General features: G+C 38.2%; 1 protein-coding gene across 4 annotated transcripts in view; it reads right to left on the bottom strand.

Moving 5' to 3' along the window:
• Positions 1 to 20,542, bottom strand: part of ATP8A1 (ATPase phospholipid transporting 8A1) — a 274,370-nt gene that overhangs the window by 11,849 nt on the left and 241,979 nt on the right. For all 4 annotated transcript variants that reach the window (XM_016193274.2, XM_007534775.3, XM_007534776.3 and 1 more), the window contains 2 exons: positions 4,234 to 4,322; positions 3,346 to 3,438 (listed from right to left, as the gene is read on the bottom strand). In XM_016193274.2, the coding sequence (XP_016048760.1) occupies positions 3,346 to 3,438; positions 4,234 to 4,322 (182 nt within the window). The remainder of the gene's footprint in view (positions 1 to 3,345; positions 3,439 to 4,233; positions 4,323 to 20,542) is intronic.

The following is a 20,542-nucleotide window of genomic DNA, read 5'->3' as shown; positions in this document are numbered from 1 at the left end:
TACATTTAGCTTGCCTTCATGGTAATGCTTAGTGAAGATTGAAAAATTTAATTGCATTAAATTATGAGAAAAAAAAGTAAATCATTATTGTTTGTACTTAATCTAGTTTAGGAATTGTAACATATACAATTCTATGTTCTTACAAAGTACACCAAGAGGTCAACTATCTCTTCACCAACTACTCACTACTCAACTATCCTTTCATTCACCCTTAGTTTTTTTCTCTTGATCATTTAATCATCCACTCAACAAATTCATCCAGTGCTATCTATGACTCTGGGGCTGTTTTAGGTGGTGGGTTGCAGTTAAGACTAAGATAGAGGTCTCTCCTCCAAGGATAGAAATCTAGCATGTGCAATAGACAGGGTAACCAAACACAGTAATATAACAATGCAATTGGAGACAACAGAACATAAATACAGAAATAAAAGATTAGGCATTGATTTTATCTTTATAATACTGGGGTCACTGCATCTGAATTAGGCTTTAGAAATCAGGAATTGGGGGCTGGATGGTGGTATACACAGTAGAGCACATATATTACTGTGCATAATGTCCTGGGTTCAAGCCTGTGGTCCCTACCTGCAGGGGGGAAGCTTCAGGAAGCATGAAGCAGGGCTGCAGATGTTTCTCTTTCTCTTCCTCTCTATCTCCACCACCCCTCTCAAACTTTCTTTTGTTCTATTAGTTAAAAAAAAAAAAGAAAAAAGAAAAAATTGGCTACTGGGAGCTATGGATTCATAGTGTAGGCACTGAGCCCTAGCAATAATCCTGGTGGTAAAAAGAAAAAGAAAACTATTAGAAACTAGGTTTCCCACCTTTAAAGAGGATAGTCACTCCTATAAAATGGAACAGTGTGTGCAAAGATAGCTCATCTGGGAGGATATGCCATCTGGGAAGGTGCCTTTTGTGTCATGTAGCTGACCCAGATTTGATTCTAGTCACTGCTGCATGGGGGAGAAGCTTTGGTGCTGTGCTCTCTCTCTCTCTCAAAAAGTGAACTGAAGTGATGAAGAAGGTCTGGTGGCAACAAAACAAAACAAAAACTGGTGACAAAAGAAAGATATGTATTTTTCTATGGGAATGTATATTTTCTGTGGGAAAGATATGTATTTTTCTTTCTTTTTTTTCCTCCTCCAGGGTTATTGCTGAGCTTGGTGCCTGCACCATGAATCCACCGCTCCTGGAGGCCATTTTTTTTCCCCCCTTTTGTTGCCCTTGTTGTAGCTTCGTTGTGGTTATTATTATTGCCCTTGTTGACGCAATTCGTTGTTGGATAGGACAGAGAGAAATGGAGAGAGGAGGGGAAGACAGAGAAGGGGAGAGAAAGATAGACACCTGCAGACCTGCTTCACCGCCTGTGAAGCGACTCCTCTGCAGGTGGGGAGCCGGGGGCTCGAACCGAGATCCTTACGCCGGTCCCTGCGCTTTGCGCCACATGCGCTTAACCCACTGTGCCACCGCCCGACCCCCAAGATAAGTATTTTTCTATGTATTTTCTAGGGAAAGAGAGAGGCAGACTGGGAGTATGGATCGACCAGTCAAAGCCCATGTTCAGCGGGGAAGCAATTACAGAAGCCAGACCTTCCACCTTCTGCAACCCACAATGACCCTGGGTCCATGCTCCCAGAGAGATAGAGAATGGGAAAGCTATCAAGGGAGGGGATGGGATATGGAGATCCGGTGGTGGGAATTATGTGGAGTTGTACCCCTCCTATCCTATGGTTTTGTTAATGTCTCCTTTCTTAAATAAATAAAATAATAATAATAAAAGAAAGATGTATTTTAGAAATAAAATAAAATACCTGGTATTGCTAGAATATAAAGAAAACAAATTTTCTTTCTCTTTGAAAATATAGATAAAATTAACTAACTTTTAGAAATTTGATATCAATCCTACTCCCAGAAGTTCCTAAAATGATCTTGGCAGTAACATTAATCTAACAGAGTAAGGGACACAGCTCAGTGGTAAGTCCCAGAGATTGTATGCATAAGGTTCTAGGTTCATTTGCCAGCACCACATGTGACAGCTAAGTGGTACTCTTTCTGTCTCATAAAAATAAATACATATTTCAAAACATCTCTAAAAAATTAATCTGACAATTCCTCAACTGTCTCACAATGTAATTTAGCTCAGATCATTGATGGGCAGCAACAGTAACATAAAACACATTATTTTAAATTATTTATTATCAACACACACACACACACACACACACACACACACCTCTACATATGTGCCAGAGCATGCTCATCTCTGACATATGGTGGTACTGGTCATTGAGCCTGGGTATTCTGGCTTCTAATCTGGTGAGCACCAAAGTTTCCTCTAATGAGGTGGGGATCAGGTTTGAACCTGGGTGGAGTGTACGGTCAAGCAAGTGCACTATCTGGGTGAATTATTTTGTTTGTCCTAGAGTAATTATTTCTGAAAGAGAGGTGCAGAATTGTGTATGTGATATGCCCCCTTGGCCTAAGGACAGTGAGATCTGGAAGCCAAGGTCTCAGCTTGAGCTCCCAGTCTGACAATCATTGCATTGTTAAACCGAGTAGACAGTGAATCATAATTAAGGAGACTTACACTGGGGCAAAAATATTTCCTATAGTTTAGCTAAGATATACACTCATTTTAGTGTCACTGAAGAGGAAAAAAAATTCCTTATGTTATCTTCAAACTGTTTTCATATACACTGCTTTCACATAATTTACATTTCATTTTTAAATAGTGATTTTTTGAATTTAGCAAATTTTATTAGTTTTCTCACTTGCTGTTCTTTTTTTTGGGGGGGAGCAAGGGTGGTGGTGAGCAAGTAGGCTTAGAAGACATGACTCACTTCATATCTGATAAACCTCCAGGTCAGTTCTTAAGTGCTGAATGCTAATGCTTTGTCAAGCTCTGGTTTTCACTGTCATATTTTACTATGGATAGTGTTCAAATTATAAATCTTTCCCTCACTTTAATTTAATAGCACAAATATATTTGTAACTGCTATCTAGTTAGTGGTCATTAAGCACCAAGAATCCAGTTGCCTGCCTAATCCACTGTATTTTATTCCTTACAATTTGTCATAAGGTGGGACTTTTTATTTCTACTTTGTGGGTGAGGAAACTGAGTCAATGTAGCTGTCAGCAACCTGGCTAAGGTGACATCCAGTCTAGCAAAAGACATTCTGATCTGAATTCACATCTGATGCCAAAATATGCCAACAAGACTGCTAGCTCCACGTTAACAGATATATACAAATTATCTCCCCTACCCTCCGGCCATATATTACCTACCACTAATAAAATATACTTTTAAAAGTCACTTGGGTAAGAATATGTTCTGTTTGAGACTAGTTTTACCTTTTTCCAAGCACAACTGCTCCTGGGTCTTCAGATTTTGCTTCCAGTTCCTGAACTTCATCTACTAATGTTTTAAAAGCGGTCCTCTTGATACTGGGGGAAAAAAATAAAAAGGAAAAAAAAATTACACAGAAATGTGAATGAAGACTTAAAAGTTTTACAGAACTGTTACTGTCATGCTACTTATAAGTGTAACAGTAACCCCAGTAGATGAAACATTTTTTTCAATAGAATCTAATAGTAATTATGAGCATTAGTATAATTACATAATAGAAAAAAATATATTTTAATATATTATACCTTATATATTTACATATTTAACAATGTATACATATTAATATAATTGCATAAGTAGGAAAATTTGATTAGTAATATAAAAACTTGTGGTTTAAAAATAGGCATCATATCATTAAATTTAATGGTATGATTTTGTGGGAAAAATAACATTTTAAAATGTATAGCTCTTTAGGATTATTAGGAAAATTTAGTTCCTTCCATTCTATAGTTTATGTGTTTAGAATGAGGCAAATGAAAATTTCTTTTCATAATTATTCTCCATTAAATACATATTTATATTATGTAACATAATATGTATTTGGAGACAATAGAATATTTTTATTCTAGCTTCAGAGTAATTTTTCAGGTTGATTTATAAAAATGTACTTTCAAACATTAACTGAAACTAACTACTGTATACTTCTTGTTCAGTCTGTTAAACTAATGGTTTAGTTTTACAGTTCCTCAATCACTTCTTTATTTATTACGGAAGATGAATTAACATTACTAATCCTATCTTGGAAATTCTACATACTCAAATTGATGTTACAACTAGAGAAATCTGAGCTTAATCTGCATTGGTATTTTTATGGTACATGCTGTGATACTTACACCTTGTATGCCACATCAAGAAGCAAGGATGCCACAGGGATGAATAACAGTCCCATCCAGAAGACTCCGGAACTAAACAGCATAGCTGCCTGCGTAGAGAACCAGAAACAAGATTACTTGAAAAACTAAGGAATAACATAACTCAACTTTAGCTTTTACATTATTATCGGTAAAATAATTTTATCCTGCAAGTGAATAAATATTAATTTGGAAATTGAAATGGGAAAATATTTGATCTGGAATAAGACAAGGATAGAAATTAAGAATTAAAAACCAGGTGCTTTAAAACATGCATTTACTATGTCATTTCTCCTTAGGAAGCTCACTTAGCAACATTTTATCAACTTTTTTTATGTAAAAATGTTACTGTGACCAGTACATGAAATAATAAACTGATTGTTTCGTTTATAACAAAATCTAAACTAGTCTTTTTGAGCAAATTTAAAATGAACTGAGGATTAAATTTCTTAATACACATGAAAATAAATCCTAGTGAGAAAATAAATTTATTATTTCTGACAAATGAGAATTAACTTTATTTTTGTAAAGTACTATGTACTGTTAAAAACTGAACATAAATCTTTAGTATAATACAATCAAATTAGGGTACCTGTGACAAAGAATTTACATTTGGCTTAGATAGGAATAAGTATATATTTCATTCAAATATATACATACCTTTTTATTCCTGTTACAATAGCAGATCCAAATAAAAGTGTGGTAAGCCAATTTAAATATAAATTTTTTCTTTCTCATATTAAATTTTTAAGATTACAAGGAAAAGCTATCTTTTGATTAAAAAAGCAAATTTTATTAGTTATTTGTAATTATTGACATTGAATAGTAATGTCAATTTGGTTACATTAAAATAATATAATAATTTATAATATAATTAGACTACAGAGAATTTAAAAATAAATAATGTCAGTTAAGCCAAAATAAATATTTTGTTTCACTTCTTTCAGTCTGCTTATTAAGAGAATATTTGCAGTGATTATCCATCCACAGCTGTTGTTATAACTGTATTAAAGGTGGCCAATAAACACTTGCACTATTAGATTCTATGAAAACCACACAAGGTGCTGTAGAATTAAAAAAATGATTTAGAGTTTAATTCTTAAAGGCAGTTTTCCAATTACACAGAAACAGCCCTAATTAGTCAATTCTTATCAATATAAAGAGCATTACTTTTCTATTATGTTTCAGGTTACCTACTCATGTGCCTTAACCGGGGACCAGGAGCTGCTGCTTAAGTTATTTCCTACAGTAACATGAGTTTTTGAATACAGATCTTTAGTCCCAGGTTTTTTCGTAGATAGAATTAAACATCTATGATCACATTCAAAACAACATCCTATTACCAAAAACCTTTTTAGAAAATAAATGTTGCCATGTGGATATAATGCAAACTAGGATCCATATTCCAGACACCAACTGGATGAAAAATATTCACATAAAAGTCACTTTACTTTATAAGCAAAACATGATCTTCAGCATGTTTGCTGACCTCTTCAATAGTGAAAACCAACAATAACGATGTAATAGGAAATGCCTATCAACCTAGTGAGTTCTGTTGAGAGTGAAGGAAGTTTTTCTTTTTCTTTTTTTTTGGTAAGGTAACCACTATTAAAAAACACCTTTTCTTTTCTGGAGGGATAAGAAAGAATATGCAATCGTGCAACTGAAAATATTTCACTTCTTTAATTTTAAATTTGGGGCGGGGGTGGGGAGTAAGAGAAGAAAGATTTATTCTTGCCTTTGCCACCTTGTAGTCAGTATCTCCTGGTTAAAAGGCAAAAGTGCTAGTGGAGAACTCAGGCTGCTCATTCTGACCATTGTGATGTTAACTATGAATGGGGAACAACTGTGCTCACTATTCACTCCACTAGCCTTTGGCTTTGCAAATGAACAACATGAATTGAGAAGAAAAAAAGTGTTTTTTTTTTCCTGTGTCATATCTGAAAGCCTGTCAGATTTTTCTCCCCTTTTTGCGGAGTTAATCCAAACCTAAAAGATTTAAAGCCGACATTCGCATTAAAGACAGAGAGTCTCTTTGTATTTTTTGGAAGAAGAGGGAAGGGAAAAAAAAAATCCCACAGAGGTATTTCCTTCCTTTCTGTACAAGAAAAGCTCCCCTCACTCTGAAGAGACTATTTTTGTCTCTAACTTTTCACATCTCTCCACTAGCAGGCAGGTCAGCTGGGAAAAGGCTCCGACCCGCACACAATGGGGGTAACAGGAGCAGCCTGTTTGGGGCTGGGCTCCTGTTTCCTCCCAGAACAGTTTGCAAATTGCTCCTAACGTGGGAGATTGGTGGGCCATGCCAAGCTGGCCCCCACCGCCCCTGCTCGAGGTCCTGTGAAACCAAATGGAATCCGCCACAAAAGTGGCTGCCTGGGGGGGGGGGGGGAGGTCTTTGAGAAAGACTCAGTCCAGGGAGCTGCAAAGCCGAGAAACTGGAGGGCGCAGGCCCTGCTCCAGGGGAACAAACAACCACTTGTCTCCTTACAGCAACACTGGCTCCATGTCGAACTACGCGGGTTTCAAAACTGAACTAACGCCCCCTGCAAAAACCCAAGTTGCAGCAGAGGAAAGAGGGATTGTTCTAAAATTTCCATGGGAACTTGCAGAGAAGGGAAGTTAGTGAAAATACCAGCCCTTGAGCGTTTAGCTAAAGGCAATGGGCTTGACTAGATAAGAGGGGCTTACCTTCTGACCCACAAGGAGGGGTTCCCTTAGCATCACAGTCCTTAACAATTCTCTCAGTTCCCAAGTTCAGTCTGGTAGGGGAACTTAAATGAGCTACCTGCCTATAAACGTCAGTCATGTGCTCTTAAATCTATCCCCTCCTTTTACACTATAAATGTCAGAATGGTGTACTCCGACTCTTATTCTTGGATAAAGCACAGAAGCTATCTAAACAACGAAGTCTTCTGGGAGAATTTGAAGACCGTGTCAGCAGGCCCCAAACGGTACTGATGATAAACAGGACAGTTCTGGCAGTTTTGCCCAGTTATCAGACTGAGAAGTGACTTTCGAGTCTCAGTTCTTCTGCTGCAAAGTGGGTTACAGGAATGGCGTCTAGAAAGTCTGAGAGGTAAATTGCCTTTATTGATGACACCAATTACCACACTTGCCTGTCTTCATTGGAATTTTCTAATTTCTTCCAACCTGATAGTTGTTTTGCCTTTCTAGGGATCTGTCCTATAAACTTCAAAGAAGGAAAAAGGATGGGCTTTATTTATGTTTTTTTAAAATTTTACTGGGGATTTAATAGTTTATAGTACAGTTGTTGACACATGGGTACAAGTTCTCATCTCCCCATGATTGGTGTCTGTAGAACACTCTTATCCCCAAGTTGTCTTTTATACCACCATGAATCAGGAGTCCAAAAACACTCCTCCCACCCTTCTCCCTTCCTTTTCTTTCCCCAATTGTATGGGAATGATGTATGGACTTAAGAGAAAATTATTCTGAAAACAGTGTTCTAACCTTCAATGAGTTATTATTCAGGGACAGTGGCGGACAATAGGATAAATCAATAAAAAATACAGAGGGGTTAAGAGTTATTGTTTTTTTAAAAATTTTATTTATTTATTTATTTTTCTTTATTGGGGAATTAATGTTTTACATTCAACAGTAAACACAATAGTTTGTACATGCATAACATTCCCCAGATTCCCATTTAACAATACAACCCCCACTATGTCATTTATCATCCTTCATGGACCTGTATTCTCCTGAAATGGAATTGGTGTATCGCACCAAAGTAAAAGACTCTGGGGTGGGTGGGTGGGGAGAATACAGGTTTTTTTTTTTTTTAATCACTTTATTGAGGAGATGTTGATATGAGAGTTGGTGCCACGAGACTACCATTCCACATTTCCGAAGATGGCTGTCAGCCCTCCAGACAGCAAGTATCCTCTTCCACCACAGAACACTGGTTCTCCAACTAAGAGTTACCAATAATACAGAACTAGGAAGTGCTTACTAAGTGCTAGATAAGGCTTTATATAAAGATTTTTTTACAGCAAAGAACTTTCATATATGAGGCTCTTAAGGCCTAGGTTCAATCCCCCACATCATCAGAAGCCAGTGCTTTGGTTAACAATAAAAGTAGGAAAAAGAAAAAGTTATACTTAAAGAACTGATTCATAAAAATGTAGATGTTCAACATATTCAGTAGCTACCATTTCTGCAGTCATAGGAACAGAATCAAACTAGTTCATATTTAAATGATTTATTGCTTAAGGGTAGGGGGAGTTGGTAAGGTAAAACAGGTGCATGCAATACTTTATATCCTGATCAGCAATGTGCTTGCTTTTTGGAAAGTACTTTGGGTCTATGGACATACCACCACAAACATGCCTGATCTTGTCTGGAAAGTAATTTGGCACCAAGGATATATACATTCATACTTCTTACTCCGATAATTCAACTTCTATGAATCTATGTTGAGATTTGGCATAGCTTTTGCAAGTACATTACTATCCCATGAATCTGTTCTATGAATTCTCTGGTCCTGGAAGTGCTCCAGCCTCCTAACATGTGACACACTAATGGATTATAAAGGTGTAAACAAGTCACAACATAGTGACAGTGCACGGAGCGTTGGTGCGTATGTAAGGTTTTGAGAAGTCCTAGTAAGCAATTTGAGATTTTCTTAATCAAGTTTCCCCAAATGTATTTATTGACCATGAAAACCTTTCCTCTCTATATTGCTTACTATCATGAAAAGAACCAATTTTGGAGAATGCAAATACTTATGGATTTCTTCAAATAGTAAAGTATGATGGTATCTGCTAGTTAAGTAAATGTATATGTGCCCATATGAAAAAGCTATTCAATTTACGAAAGATGTGGTTTACACAATGTTACTATCAGAAAACTGAATGTAAAAGTCCTGAATTAAAGGAAAGGTCAACTATCCTGGTTTGCTCTGTTATCATACAAACATGCTCCAGAAACATCAGATATTTTTATTATCTCTGTGGGATCCACTACAATCTGTCTCTGTGGCTTAGATCTCTCAACTCTACTTCACACATTGGCTAGTCAGCTCTGAACTTGAATGTCACAGAGGTACTTAGAACTTAGTTCATTTCAAACTGTGTACTTAGGCCATCTGGCTCCCTCAATCCACTCAGAGGACAGTCCAGAGACAATTTTCATCCTTCTCCAATGAGCTATAGAAAGCTGTTTTCTCTTCTAGAATGATCTTTCTACACTACATCCAAACACATCACCAGGTTCTCTTGTGCTCTAGTATCTTCGGAACTTCCTACTAACTTTGCTGTCACTATCCCCATTCAGAATTTTTTCTGCCCTAAAATCTATCTAACTGGACTAACTCCAGTCTTGCTTTGCTTCTAGTCAGTTTCACATTGCAGTCTGAGGGACATTTTCCAAGTACAAATTAGACTCGGGCAGTTCTTGGATTAAATTCTTTTAATGACTTCAGGATTCCCTCAGGACAGTGTACAAAAATCCTTAATATGATTTCAAGAGCTTTTCCACCTGACTCCTGATTATTCCCCCTAACCCCATCATCCCTCAAACCAGTCATGACCTCTAGCTCCACAATATTGCTTCTGTTTCTGGATTGTGCTATGTTTACTTTGACCCTTAGACTCATACCCCTGTGACTCTTTTTGCTCTGGTAATTTTCATAGCAGATGTCATTCATCCTAGACTTGGGTTAACTCATTCAAATAGCTCGCCCTGTCTTGGGCTTCTGTTTTTTGGTAACAAACATCTTCCATTCACTTTCTTCCTTTCTTCTCTCTCCCCTTCGTCTTCTCTCCACCCCTTTCCCTCCAGGGTTACCACTGGGGCTTAGTGTAGCATTATGAATTCACTGTCCCTGGTGGTCATTTTTTTCATTTTATTTGACAGGACAGAAAGAAATTGAGAGAGGAGGGGGAGATAGGGAGAGAGACAGAGAGACACCTGCAGACCTGTGTCACCGCTTGTGAAGTGACCCCCCCCCCTGCAGGTGGGGTGCTGGGGACTCAAGCTAGGGTCCTTGAGCTTTATACTATATGCGCTTAACTTGGTATGCCACCATCCAGCCCCCACTTCCATTTTCTAATTGTTTTTCTTTCTATTAGACTATTATCTCTGTAAGAGGAAAAAATACATCTTGAATTATCATACCCTAAATACTTAGCCACCAAGCAGGTGGCTGAATAAAAGTTCTTTAAATCTAATATTTAGAGAGTTTTTTTTTTTTTTAGTGGAGCCAGGGCCTTGTGTATGCACAATGCCACTGCTCCCAGTCTAGTCTTTTCATTTATATAGAGAAGCAGTGGGGCTAGGTGGTGGCACACTTCACTGAGTGCACATATGACAATGTGTAAGGAGCCGGATTCAAGCCCCTGGTCCCTACCTGCAGGGGGAAAGCTTCATGAGTGGTAAAGCAAGGATGCAGGTGTTTCTCTGTCTGCATCTCCTCTAGCTACCCCTCTCCTCTCAATTTATGGCTGTCTCTATCAAATAAAGATAATTAAAAAACATCGAGAGAGAGAGAGAGAGAGAGAGAGAGAGAGAGAGAGAGAGAGAGAGAGAGAAGCAGAGAGACTATACAGTACCAGAACTTCCTCAGGTGCCATGGCACTCACATATGGTATCTGGGCTTGAACCTGGGCTATGTGCATGAGAAAGGCATGTGCATTATCTGATGATGTATTTCCCTGTTCCCTGGACAGATTAAAAGTTAAGAACATCAGCAGAACTTTGGGACTGTGTTATTAAGATGTGAAGGTTATAGTTTCCCTGAATTCTGATGTGGAGTTATTCTGGGAACATCTTTAAGAGATATTTACGTGATTTGGGGAGAAGGGAGAAGAGGTTGCTCCAGCTCTCTAGCTATTCTTTCCCAACACAAGTTATCTTTCCTGTTAAGAAGCTGAGCAACATGCATCAAAAACTGACTCCAATAAAAGACCCCCCATCTGAATTAGCAGAAACATTTTGGCAGGAAGTAATAGAATTTTTAAAAATGCAAAAGTGGCAAGAGAACTCTAGTACTAGCATTAATACAGATTCCCTCCCTTAGCTATACAATGAATACTTTGCTATGCTAAAGAACAAGAGGCAGAAAGTAAAATCTCACTCTGCCCCAGCTCAGTAAACATAAAGCTTCCACTTCCATTTGTCCTGACCCCAAGAACATGTAGAAATCACTGTTGTATCTATCTTCCTTTTCTCAAACTGCAGTTAAGAAAACTTAGAAAAAGCCTACACATCAATGTTCATAGATAACAGGATTATTCCAATAGCGAAAAGAAGGAAACATCAACATTTTAATGGATAAAAAGAACTATACCTCATACACACAGTAGGATATTATTCAGTCACAAAGCAGAATAAAATTCTGACAAATGATAGGACAACAAATGAACCTGAAGACATTGTACTAACAATCTAAGAGACAGTTTTGGTCATTATTTCTTTTTTCACAGGCTCCATTGCTTATATACATTACATATATGAGCAGAGCCACCCAGTAGCTGTTCATCTCTTTACTTTGAAATCCTATCTTTAATACCAACGTTTTTTTAAAAAAATATTTATTTATTTATTCCCTTTTTGTTGCCCTTTTTTTTTATTGTTGTAGTTACTGTTCTTATTGATATCGTTGTTGTTGGATAGGACAGAGAGAAATGGAGAGAGGAGGGGAAGACAGAGAGGGGGAGAGAAAGACAGACACCTGCAGACCTGCTTCACCGCCTGTGAAGTGACTCCCCTGCAAGTGGGGAGCCGGGAGCTCGAACCGGGATCCTTATGCCAGTCCTTGTGCTTTGCGCCACGTGCGCTTAACCTGTTGCGCTACCACCCTAAGAAAACCTAAGAAAAACAGAATCCTACATACTATGCTAGAGCTGTACATTCTCTTAGCAACACAATTACTGAAGCTCATTCAACTCTGCTCTCATGTAATGTAATACTGTCTGATTCCAATTTAAACTTGCAAGCATTTACATAAATGTCTTTGTATCTGAGGTTCAGAAACACCACTGTGTGGCAAAGATCTCTAAGTGGTATGAATCTTTCCCAGAGTCTCTAACCTTTCTGTATGAATTTATTCTGGTACCTGGGTGTGTATTACTTGAACACGGAGAAATATAAGTAATAAGAGATGAATTCACTAGTTTTTATTTTAGCCAGACTGAGGTGGAAGTTCAACTTTTCCTTCCTTCCTTCCTTCCTTCCTTCCTTCCTTCCTTCCTTCCTTCCTTCCTTCCTTCCTTCCTTCCTTCCTTTTTTCTTCCTTCCTTCCTTCCTCCCTTCCTTCCTTTCTTTTTTTTTTTTTTTTTGCCTCCAGGGTTATCCTTGGGGCTGCAGAACTGCTTCACCATTTGTGAAGCATCCTTACTGTTGGTAGGGAGCTGGGGGCTCAACCCTTTATCCTTGTACAGGTCCTTGTGCTTCTTACTATGTGCACTTAACCCAGTCCAACACCAACTGACCCCCCAAAACATTTTAGTTGGAAGATGTGAACATACACTGATTTTTTTGGTGACTACACATATTCCATATTCTGGTTCAAAACTTCCATCTGATAAAACTCCACACATGTCTAGTTTTATGTTCCAAGTGCTAACTACTGAGAAAGAGTTCTTAAAGTATATTTTAAATTTATTTTAATGAGAGAGACACAGGGAAAAAGAGAGAGGGAGGGAAAGAGAGAGGAGGAGTGAGAGGGAGGAAGGGAGGGAGAGAGATGGAAGGGAGGGGAGGAGGGAGGGGGAAGAGAGAAAGAGAGGCTCCAGGGCATTGTTCAGCTCTGGATTATGGTGGCACTGAGGATTGAACCTAGAACCTCAGAAACTCAGGTATGAAAGTCTTTGCATAACCATCATGCTATCACTTCAGACTGAGAAATATTTTTTGGTGTCTTATTTAGGCACTAATGTTTTTGAAACTTTCAACTATATAACATGCATTATTTTCTCACTAGCAGTTATTTATCATGCCCTCTGATGAAGTCTTTATTCTGTGGATTTAGGTAATTTCTAAAATACTATATAATTATGAAAAAAATGAGAAACTACTTGTCATGACTTGAGGGAATGGTGTTCATGACATTTAGATGACTATCTGTGACCTGGCCTCTGTTTAACTTTTCAGTTTTAGCTCTAACCATTCCCTGTCTAAATGACCCCCCAAATTCCTTCTTTATTGGGACTATCTTCTACTTGGGAAGTACTTTAGCAAGTTGTCTTCCTAGATAGCTGTAGGAACAGCAGTACCAAGAGCTTTTCTAGACTACAGTTTGCCATGGTGGTGGTGGTGGTGACAGAGTGTTGTTTGCTCTGTAAGCTCCTGTGTATAATGGTCATAGAAACCAGCATCTTTTTTTTTTAACTGTCAATTTGTTGATTACTTCAGGAGACCCCTATTTCTTACAAGAACTCTCTACTTCTAATCCATGGCACCCAACATAAATCTTCCTTTAGTTACAGCAGGGTTACAGTCCAGTTAATCCATTGTAAGAAAAAACATCTGAAGTAGAAATGCATTTACTGCACCTCATCTATTGAACAAGATAATTGAGACTTGTTTACTTTCAACATGCTCAGACAACTGCAGTTTGGAAAAGCCATCTAACACAAAGACTGTACTATAATGGAGTATTGGATATCTTAAGAAACTTATTGAATTCTGTACTGAAAGTGTAAAATATAATGGTCATGAGTTCTCACCATCACTGTTCACAATGGGAGGCTCATGAAACATACTTTCATCTGCGCAACTGAGAGCCATCTACTCCCCATCATTATAAAGATATATATCCATCCAGAGCACTGCTCAGCTCTGGCTTATAGTAACATGAAAGATTGAACCTGGGACCTTTGATATTCCAGGGAAAGATATTTGTGTTTTTTTTTTCTCTTTTTTTTCATAACCATTATGCTATTTTACCCACCTGAAAGACAATTACTTATGTTGGGAACCATCTAAATAGATTCTGACACACAGGCAGTCCATATATCTCCACTGATTGGGTATTTTTAAAGGATGAATTATTACTTTCTCCATAAAAGTAGACAGGGCAGAACACAGAAAATAACTAAGAATAACGGTGTTCCAGATAAACCTCAATCTGTTTGCAATTATTCCCAGAAGCTTTTGATTATTCAGAGACAAAGAAAACACTTAGCTTGGATTACCCCAAACAAACAAAAATCCTAGAAAATATGTAAATTATTGTAAACAAAGAAAATCTTAGAGAACATGCAAATTAGACACAAGTTCAAAGTATTTAAATGCTTTTTTCCCCTTTAGTCATATCTACCTGGTGATGAGAGACAGAGGTGGTGATCACTCTGTAAGACTAGAACTGATATTTAGTCTAGCCTCAGTATACTAGAAACAACATTTGCGTCTCCACCTTCTGGCACAGGCAGTAATAAGAAAATAAATGAGTGAAAATGAGGGCTGGGGAGACAGCATAATAATTATACAAAAAGATTATCAAGCCTGAGGCTCTGAGGTCCCAGGTTTAATACCCACTACCAACATAAGCCAGAGCTGAGTATTGCTCTGGTACTCCTTTGTCTCTCTCTTTCTCTCTAAGTAAAAAAAATATTTAAAAATGAATTTTTAAAAACTGATACTCAAAGGAAGATGAAGGTGAGTTAGTTGTGATCTGGATCAACCAGAAGTTAGTTTGTTACTAAAAAAAATTAGTAAAATGTGAGTATATATAAATATATACTGAAAAATTGAGCATACAAAAGAAAATAGTTATTCAAAAAGGTGCCAAGAGCTGAAGGAAATGCATGATGCTGAAAGTTCATTTTGTAGGGGTATCATTCCCAGAATAGTAAAAATAATTAAGAACAGATTTTTTGTTTTGTTTTATTTTAATCTTCTTTATTGTGCTATTTAAAAAACATAAAAGGACTAGAGAAATGAAGACAGATTTAGCAACAAAACATTATTTTTATTATGAGAAATAAAATTTAAAATAGCTATGGCTAAGTTGGGTAGGGTTACAATGTTACAACACTCAATTTTTACTTGTAACTGATTAGTTTTTATAGTTTTGGATGGCACCATATTTTATTTACCTTTTCAAAAATCATCTCATGAAACCAATTGTTTGACTGCTAGTAATCCAAACTAGCAGTCAAACAATACAACCTGACAATAATAATTCCTGGCTGTAGGAAATTAGTACTTTTTCTTTTACTTATTTTCTTGCTTTATTGCAATAGACACAATAATATGTAAACTGAAGGTGCACCGTGTGTTGACTTGCCACTTTATTGACTTTCAAGGCAGAAACTTCTAACAGCTACCCCTGACTCCCAATCCTCTCACTATTCTTACTTGATTCTTAGATGCAGCCTTTTTTTCTTGTCATCCAACTCAGAGGCTACAATCCTCTGGCTCTCTTGTGTAGCCTTGAGTGGCCATGCACTTAGCTTTTGACCAGTGAGACCTAAGTAAAAATGTGGTGGGAAACATCTGAAATAGCCTGAAAGAAAAACAAACAAACAAATAAAATCCCCACCCTTCCTATCTTTTTTTGCTGACTGGAATACTGGTAAAGTGACTAGAGCTCAAGTGAGAAAATATGTGCAGGATCCTAAACTTTCTCTTATGAGAGAGAGGGGTGTGGGGGAGAGGAGACACAGGCAGATTTCCATTCTGTCTAATCTACAGTTGCTTTTTTAATTCAAATATTCTATTAAATGATTTTCTTTATGTAACACATGCTACTGAGCCTAAGGAATAAAATTGCTTTGATCCCCATCAATGAAATGATCTCTTTATTTTACTAGGATACAGAATATAAGGATTTTTGTACCATTGACTTTATTTATTTTTGTACCATTGACTTTATTGAAGTCAATGGTACAGTAACATTCAGGGTTTCTTTTATGAGCATGTATAACAGAATCCCTATAAGGCAGCCCCAAGACAAACTGAACTGATGTAATGATGCTGAACACTGAACTTGGAGGGGTGAATTGTCCTCAGCTGCTTCTCTCTGACCCCACCTCATAGTGCATTTGTCAACTCCTTCTACTCCACACACCTTATCCTTTTTTTCTTTGTACCTATAAGTTTTATTCCCATCTCAGATCATGTGCACTTACTGTTCCTTCAGTCCTGAACTGCTATTCTTCATACAAAAGCCATCCCCCCGCATTGTTTGAATTATAGCTGAAATGGCCGTTCTTCCAAATACACTTTCCTGGAGTATTCACAATCATCCCTGTGACATCACACTATGCTATTTTCTTCTTATTACCTTTGAAATGATCTCTAGTCTTCCATCATTTAGTTATTTATATCAACTGAGTTAGAAATGGTTTCTCCCACCCCCTGGTTTCTCAAGTCAAATGTTAATGTAGTCCTGCCTAATTAATCCATCATCTAGATACAGAGCCTAACACCTAATATAGATTTATCAAATAAATGAACAGATCATCAAGAATATAATTTCTGTCATATGGAGAGAAGGCTTTCTCAGTTTTCTGTGCCTGATGTAGGACGCATACGTACACCATGCCATCTCTCACATTTATGACCTCAACACTTAACATTAGCCACAAGATCCTGAAGAGGGAGGACTAGTTCTAGTTATCTTGTGTTCTTTAATACTCAACTCTAATTCCGGCAAATAGCAGATACTCCTTACTCCTTATACAGTGGCTATATACTGTGACTGCAGAGAAAGGATGCCAGCTCTCATAATGACTAGAGAGAATCATTAAAACATGTGCAAATATCCTGGCTTGCCACTTTATGTGTCATCTTTCAGTCACATCTCCCCCCCCCCCCAGTGTTTCTATTGGGCCTTCTCTTTATACTTCATGAGATAGTTTCACATGACTGAGAGAAGGAGAAAGCAGAGCACCACTCTCGCACATGCGATGCTGAGAGAACTTTCTCTTTATAGAATAGGCCTGTAAGTGGTCTGGGAGGTAATACAGTGGGTATAGTGCTGGACTTGCAGACAGGTGGTCCTGGGCATGATCTCTACCACTGCACCTGCCACTATGATGTTCTTATTCTCTCTCTAGTAAGCAAATAATTAAAAAACATTTTTAAAAATTATTTTATTTATTTATTAATGAGAAAGATAGGAGGAGAGAGAAAGAACCAGACCACTCTGGCACATGTGCTTCCAGGGATCAAACTCAGGACCTCATGCTTAAGAGTCCAAAGCCCTATCACTGCACCACCTCCCAGACCACCACAACAAATAATTTTTAAAGGACTTAAAACAATTTTTATTAGTGATTTATAAGAGGATAATAGGAGTACAGTTCGATGTCACTCCTATACCAAAGTTTTGTGTCCTGGCTCCCCTGCTGATTAACTACTATAGTTCTCCCAAGCTCTTGACAACTTTTTGTTTTGCAAGATCTTGTATTTCAATTCTCTATATTCCACATATGTACGAAAACTTCCGGTAGTTGTCCCTTCCTTCCTTACTTCACTAAGCATAATCATCACCAGTTCCATTTCCTCCCAAAGGACACACAACTGACTTTATAAGTAAATCTTTAAGAACACGTAAAATAGGCTTACAAGTGGCAATGTGGCCCAGAGCTGGCAGAACTGCATGGGTCCGCCTTTCTCATTCTGTCAGGAGCCTGAGGGCTATGAGTAGGAGCCTGCTCTAGTGGATGGGCTCACTGAACAACACTTCAGAGTTCAGGGTAGCGGCTCCCTTTAGGCTGCCTGGCTAAACCCAGTCATCTTGAGTGAAACTGCCTCATATCAAAGCACTGCCCCACCTCATCTGCTTGCTGGTCTCATGATAAAGCATCACATGCTATCTAAGTAATCAAAACCTGATAGATGAATAAGGAACTGTTCTAATCAGGAAATTCTTCATATGAGGAGGAATTTATGATATGTAGGTAACGTGGGCAGCAGCATAATTTGGGACAACTCTGTTGCTAATGGAGTTTACACATGCCTTTCCTACAGAGGTGACACCAAAGGGGTCCACAAAGATTTTTATTGTTTTTCAGAACGCCTTTGCAAACCTCAATCAGGAGATCTGAAATTCTGTAAAACACATGCTTGTTCCTTAACTTCAATTTCCTTCAGTAGTTTTATAGATCCCCGAGGGCAGGGAGAGCAGAACCAGATGGCGCTAAGGAGGGCTTTACAGTGTGTGTCTGCAATGCCCGGATAGACTGTGCCAAGGTGGAGCTTCTGGTATTAATCGTGATACAAAATGATGTTGATGGAGCTAGTTCTTTTTTAATATGGACTAACCATTGTGACTGAAGTGTTTTTTCCTTAAAAATAAAAAAAAATAAACAATACCTCAGAACATCACCTCACAGGACAAGCAGGCCAGCATATGTTTATGTAACACAGCACTTCTCCCTAGAGCCTACCTTGCCCCATAAATTGTTGTACTGGTGTGAAAAAATATAAGTCAGGTCACGGGGGGAAGCCTTCCTCTTAAATCACAACCATATTTGTGAGAGAAGAGGAAGACTGCAGCATATTTAAAGTTACAGCCAGGAGTGTCATATTGTTTTCTCTTTCATTCTCTCCTGCATAGTTTCTGACTGTGGGATTTTTCTGTCCTTGTATAATCCCCTTTCTTCCTCCCAATGTGTCATTAAAAATTATTTATTTATTCCCTTTTGTTGCCCTTTTTTATTGTTGTAGTTATTGATGTCATTGTTGTTGGATAGGACAGAGAGAAATGGACAGAGGAAGGGAAGACAGAGAGGGGGAGAGAAAGATAGACATCTGCAGACCTGCTTCACTGCCTGTGAAGCAACCCCCTGTAGGTGGGGAGCTGGGGGCTTGAACTGGGATCCTTATGCCAGTCCTTGAGTTTTGTGCCACCTGTGCTTAACCCACTGTGCTACTGCCTGACTTCCATTTTGTTTTTTAAATATCAAAACACTTCAGTAATTTGTGGGTTGATGGGATATTTGTTAATCATTATTATCTGGATCACTTTCATGAGCAGAGATCTGCAGTATTAGCATAACGGAAACAAAGTGCAAAACTATAGAAGGAATTTTTCAAGTGGGAACATCCTGCCCACCAACTGAGAACAACCCACACTGGCTCTAGATGAGTAACTGAATCTGTACTGAATACTGATACTTGGGAAATGGATTTCTGGTGATTCCATGCATGTAGAATGTGCTGAACTAAAGGGGCAGGAGAAAAAAGCTATTTGATGGTGTGAGAAGGACCCTGGATCAGGCAGCTGAGTATTAGCTGGGGGCAGAAATCTCAGAGGCAGATAATGGATCACTTACTTTACCAACCAAAATCAGGGAGGATCTCTGATGGGTATCACTGACCCTTTTAGGGTTGAGGAAGTGGCTCAGTGGTAGAGTGCCTCCGTCCATGTGTGAGGCTCTGTCTATGATTTCTGGTACTATATGAGAGGTATAAGGAGAATTCCATGGATGGTGGAGTGGTGCTTTGCCCTTTCTTTAAAACTAGAAATATCAGGCCAGGGAGGTGGCTCAGCAGTGAAATGTATATCTTTGACCCTGGGATTACTTTATCAAATGGAGGAATGGACCATAGAGCAGAATATAATCTCTGCTGTAGGAAGAGTAGGCTTTGCTCAGCTCTCCATGCTTTGCTTTCTATGCACAGTGTCTACAGAACACAGTGATACAGAAATGATACTTCTTCACAAGGCAGGATTTTCCTTGAATATGCTGAGAGATATGGCTCTGTCTTTACATGAGAGCTAAGAAAGTGAACAATATGTAAACTGGAAATGACCGTAAAACCCTGGTCTATGTGTGAGTGTGTGTCCAGCTGAATATAGAAGCACAAGACCTGTACCTGCAAGTTGCCTAATTTGTATGTAATTTACACTCCAAATGGCCATTAATTAGAATGTAACAGCCTGTTCCATTTCAGCATTCAAGGTGTTCTGGTGGAGAGAACACAGTGAAGAGACACACCACAAACTCAGAACTTAGGAGCTGGGAGGTAGAGGACAAGCAGATGATGCTCTGCTTAAGCATCACTCAAGGCCAATCACTGATGAGCTCAGGAAGTGTTAAATGAGACCAGCATCCTGTTCTGCTATTGGAAATCTCTAAATGTTGAAGACCACTACAAGCTAGAATAATGTTTTTATTTGAGCTAGCATCTGGCTCTGTCGCCTCTATACCACTGTTTCTATCTGTTCAAAACAAGCAAGCAAAACTAAATTTACTTAGCATGTTCTTATAGGACATTAGGATCTTGACTGACACTACTGTGCTGGAGTGAGTGAGTCAAGAAATGAGAGGTGGTGGACACTCCACAAGCTGAGGCATTCTGGAATGGCTATTAT

This window comes from Erinaceus europaeus, chromosome 3 (assembly GCF_950295315.1).
Source record: "Erinaceus europaeus chromosome 3, mEriEur2.1, whole genome shotgun sequence".
Classification (NCBI taxonomy): Eukaryota; Metazoa; Chordata; class Mammalia; order Eulipotyphla; family Erinaceidae; genus Erinaceus; species Erinaceus europaeus.
The sequence above is the reverse complement of the archived record's forward strand: the minus strand, read 5'-3'. Positions and strand labels throughout refer to the sequence as shown.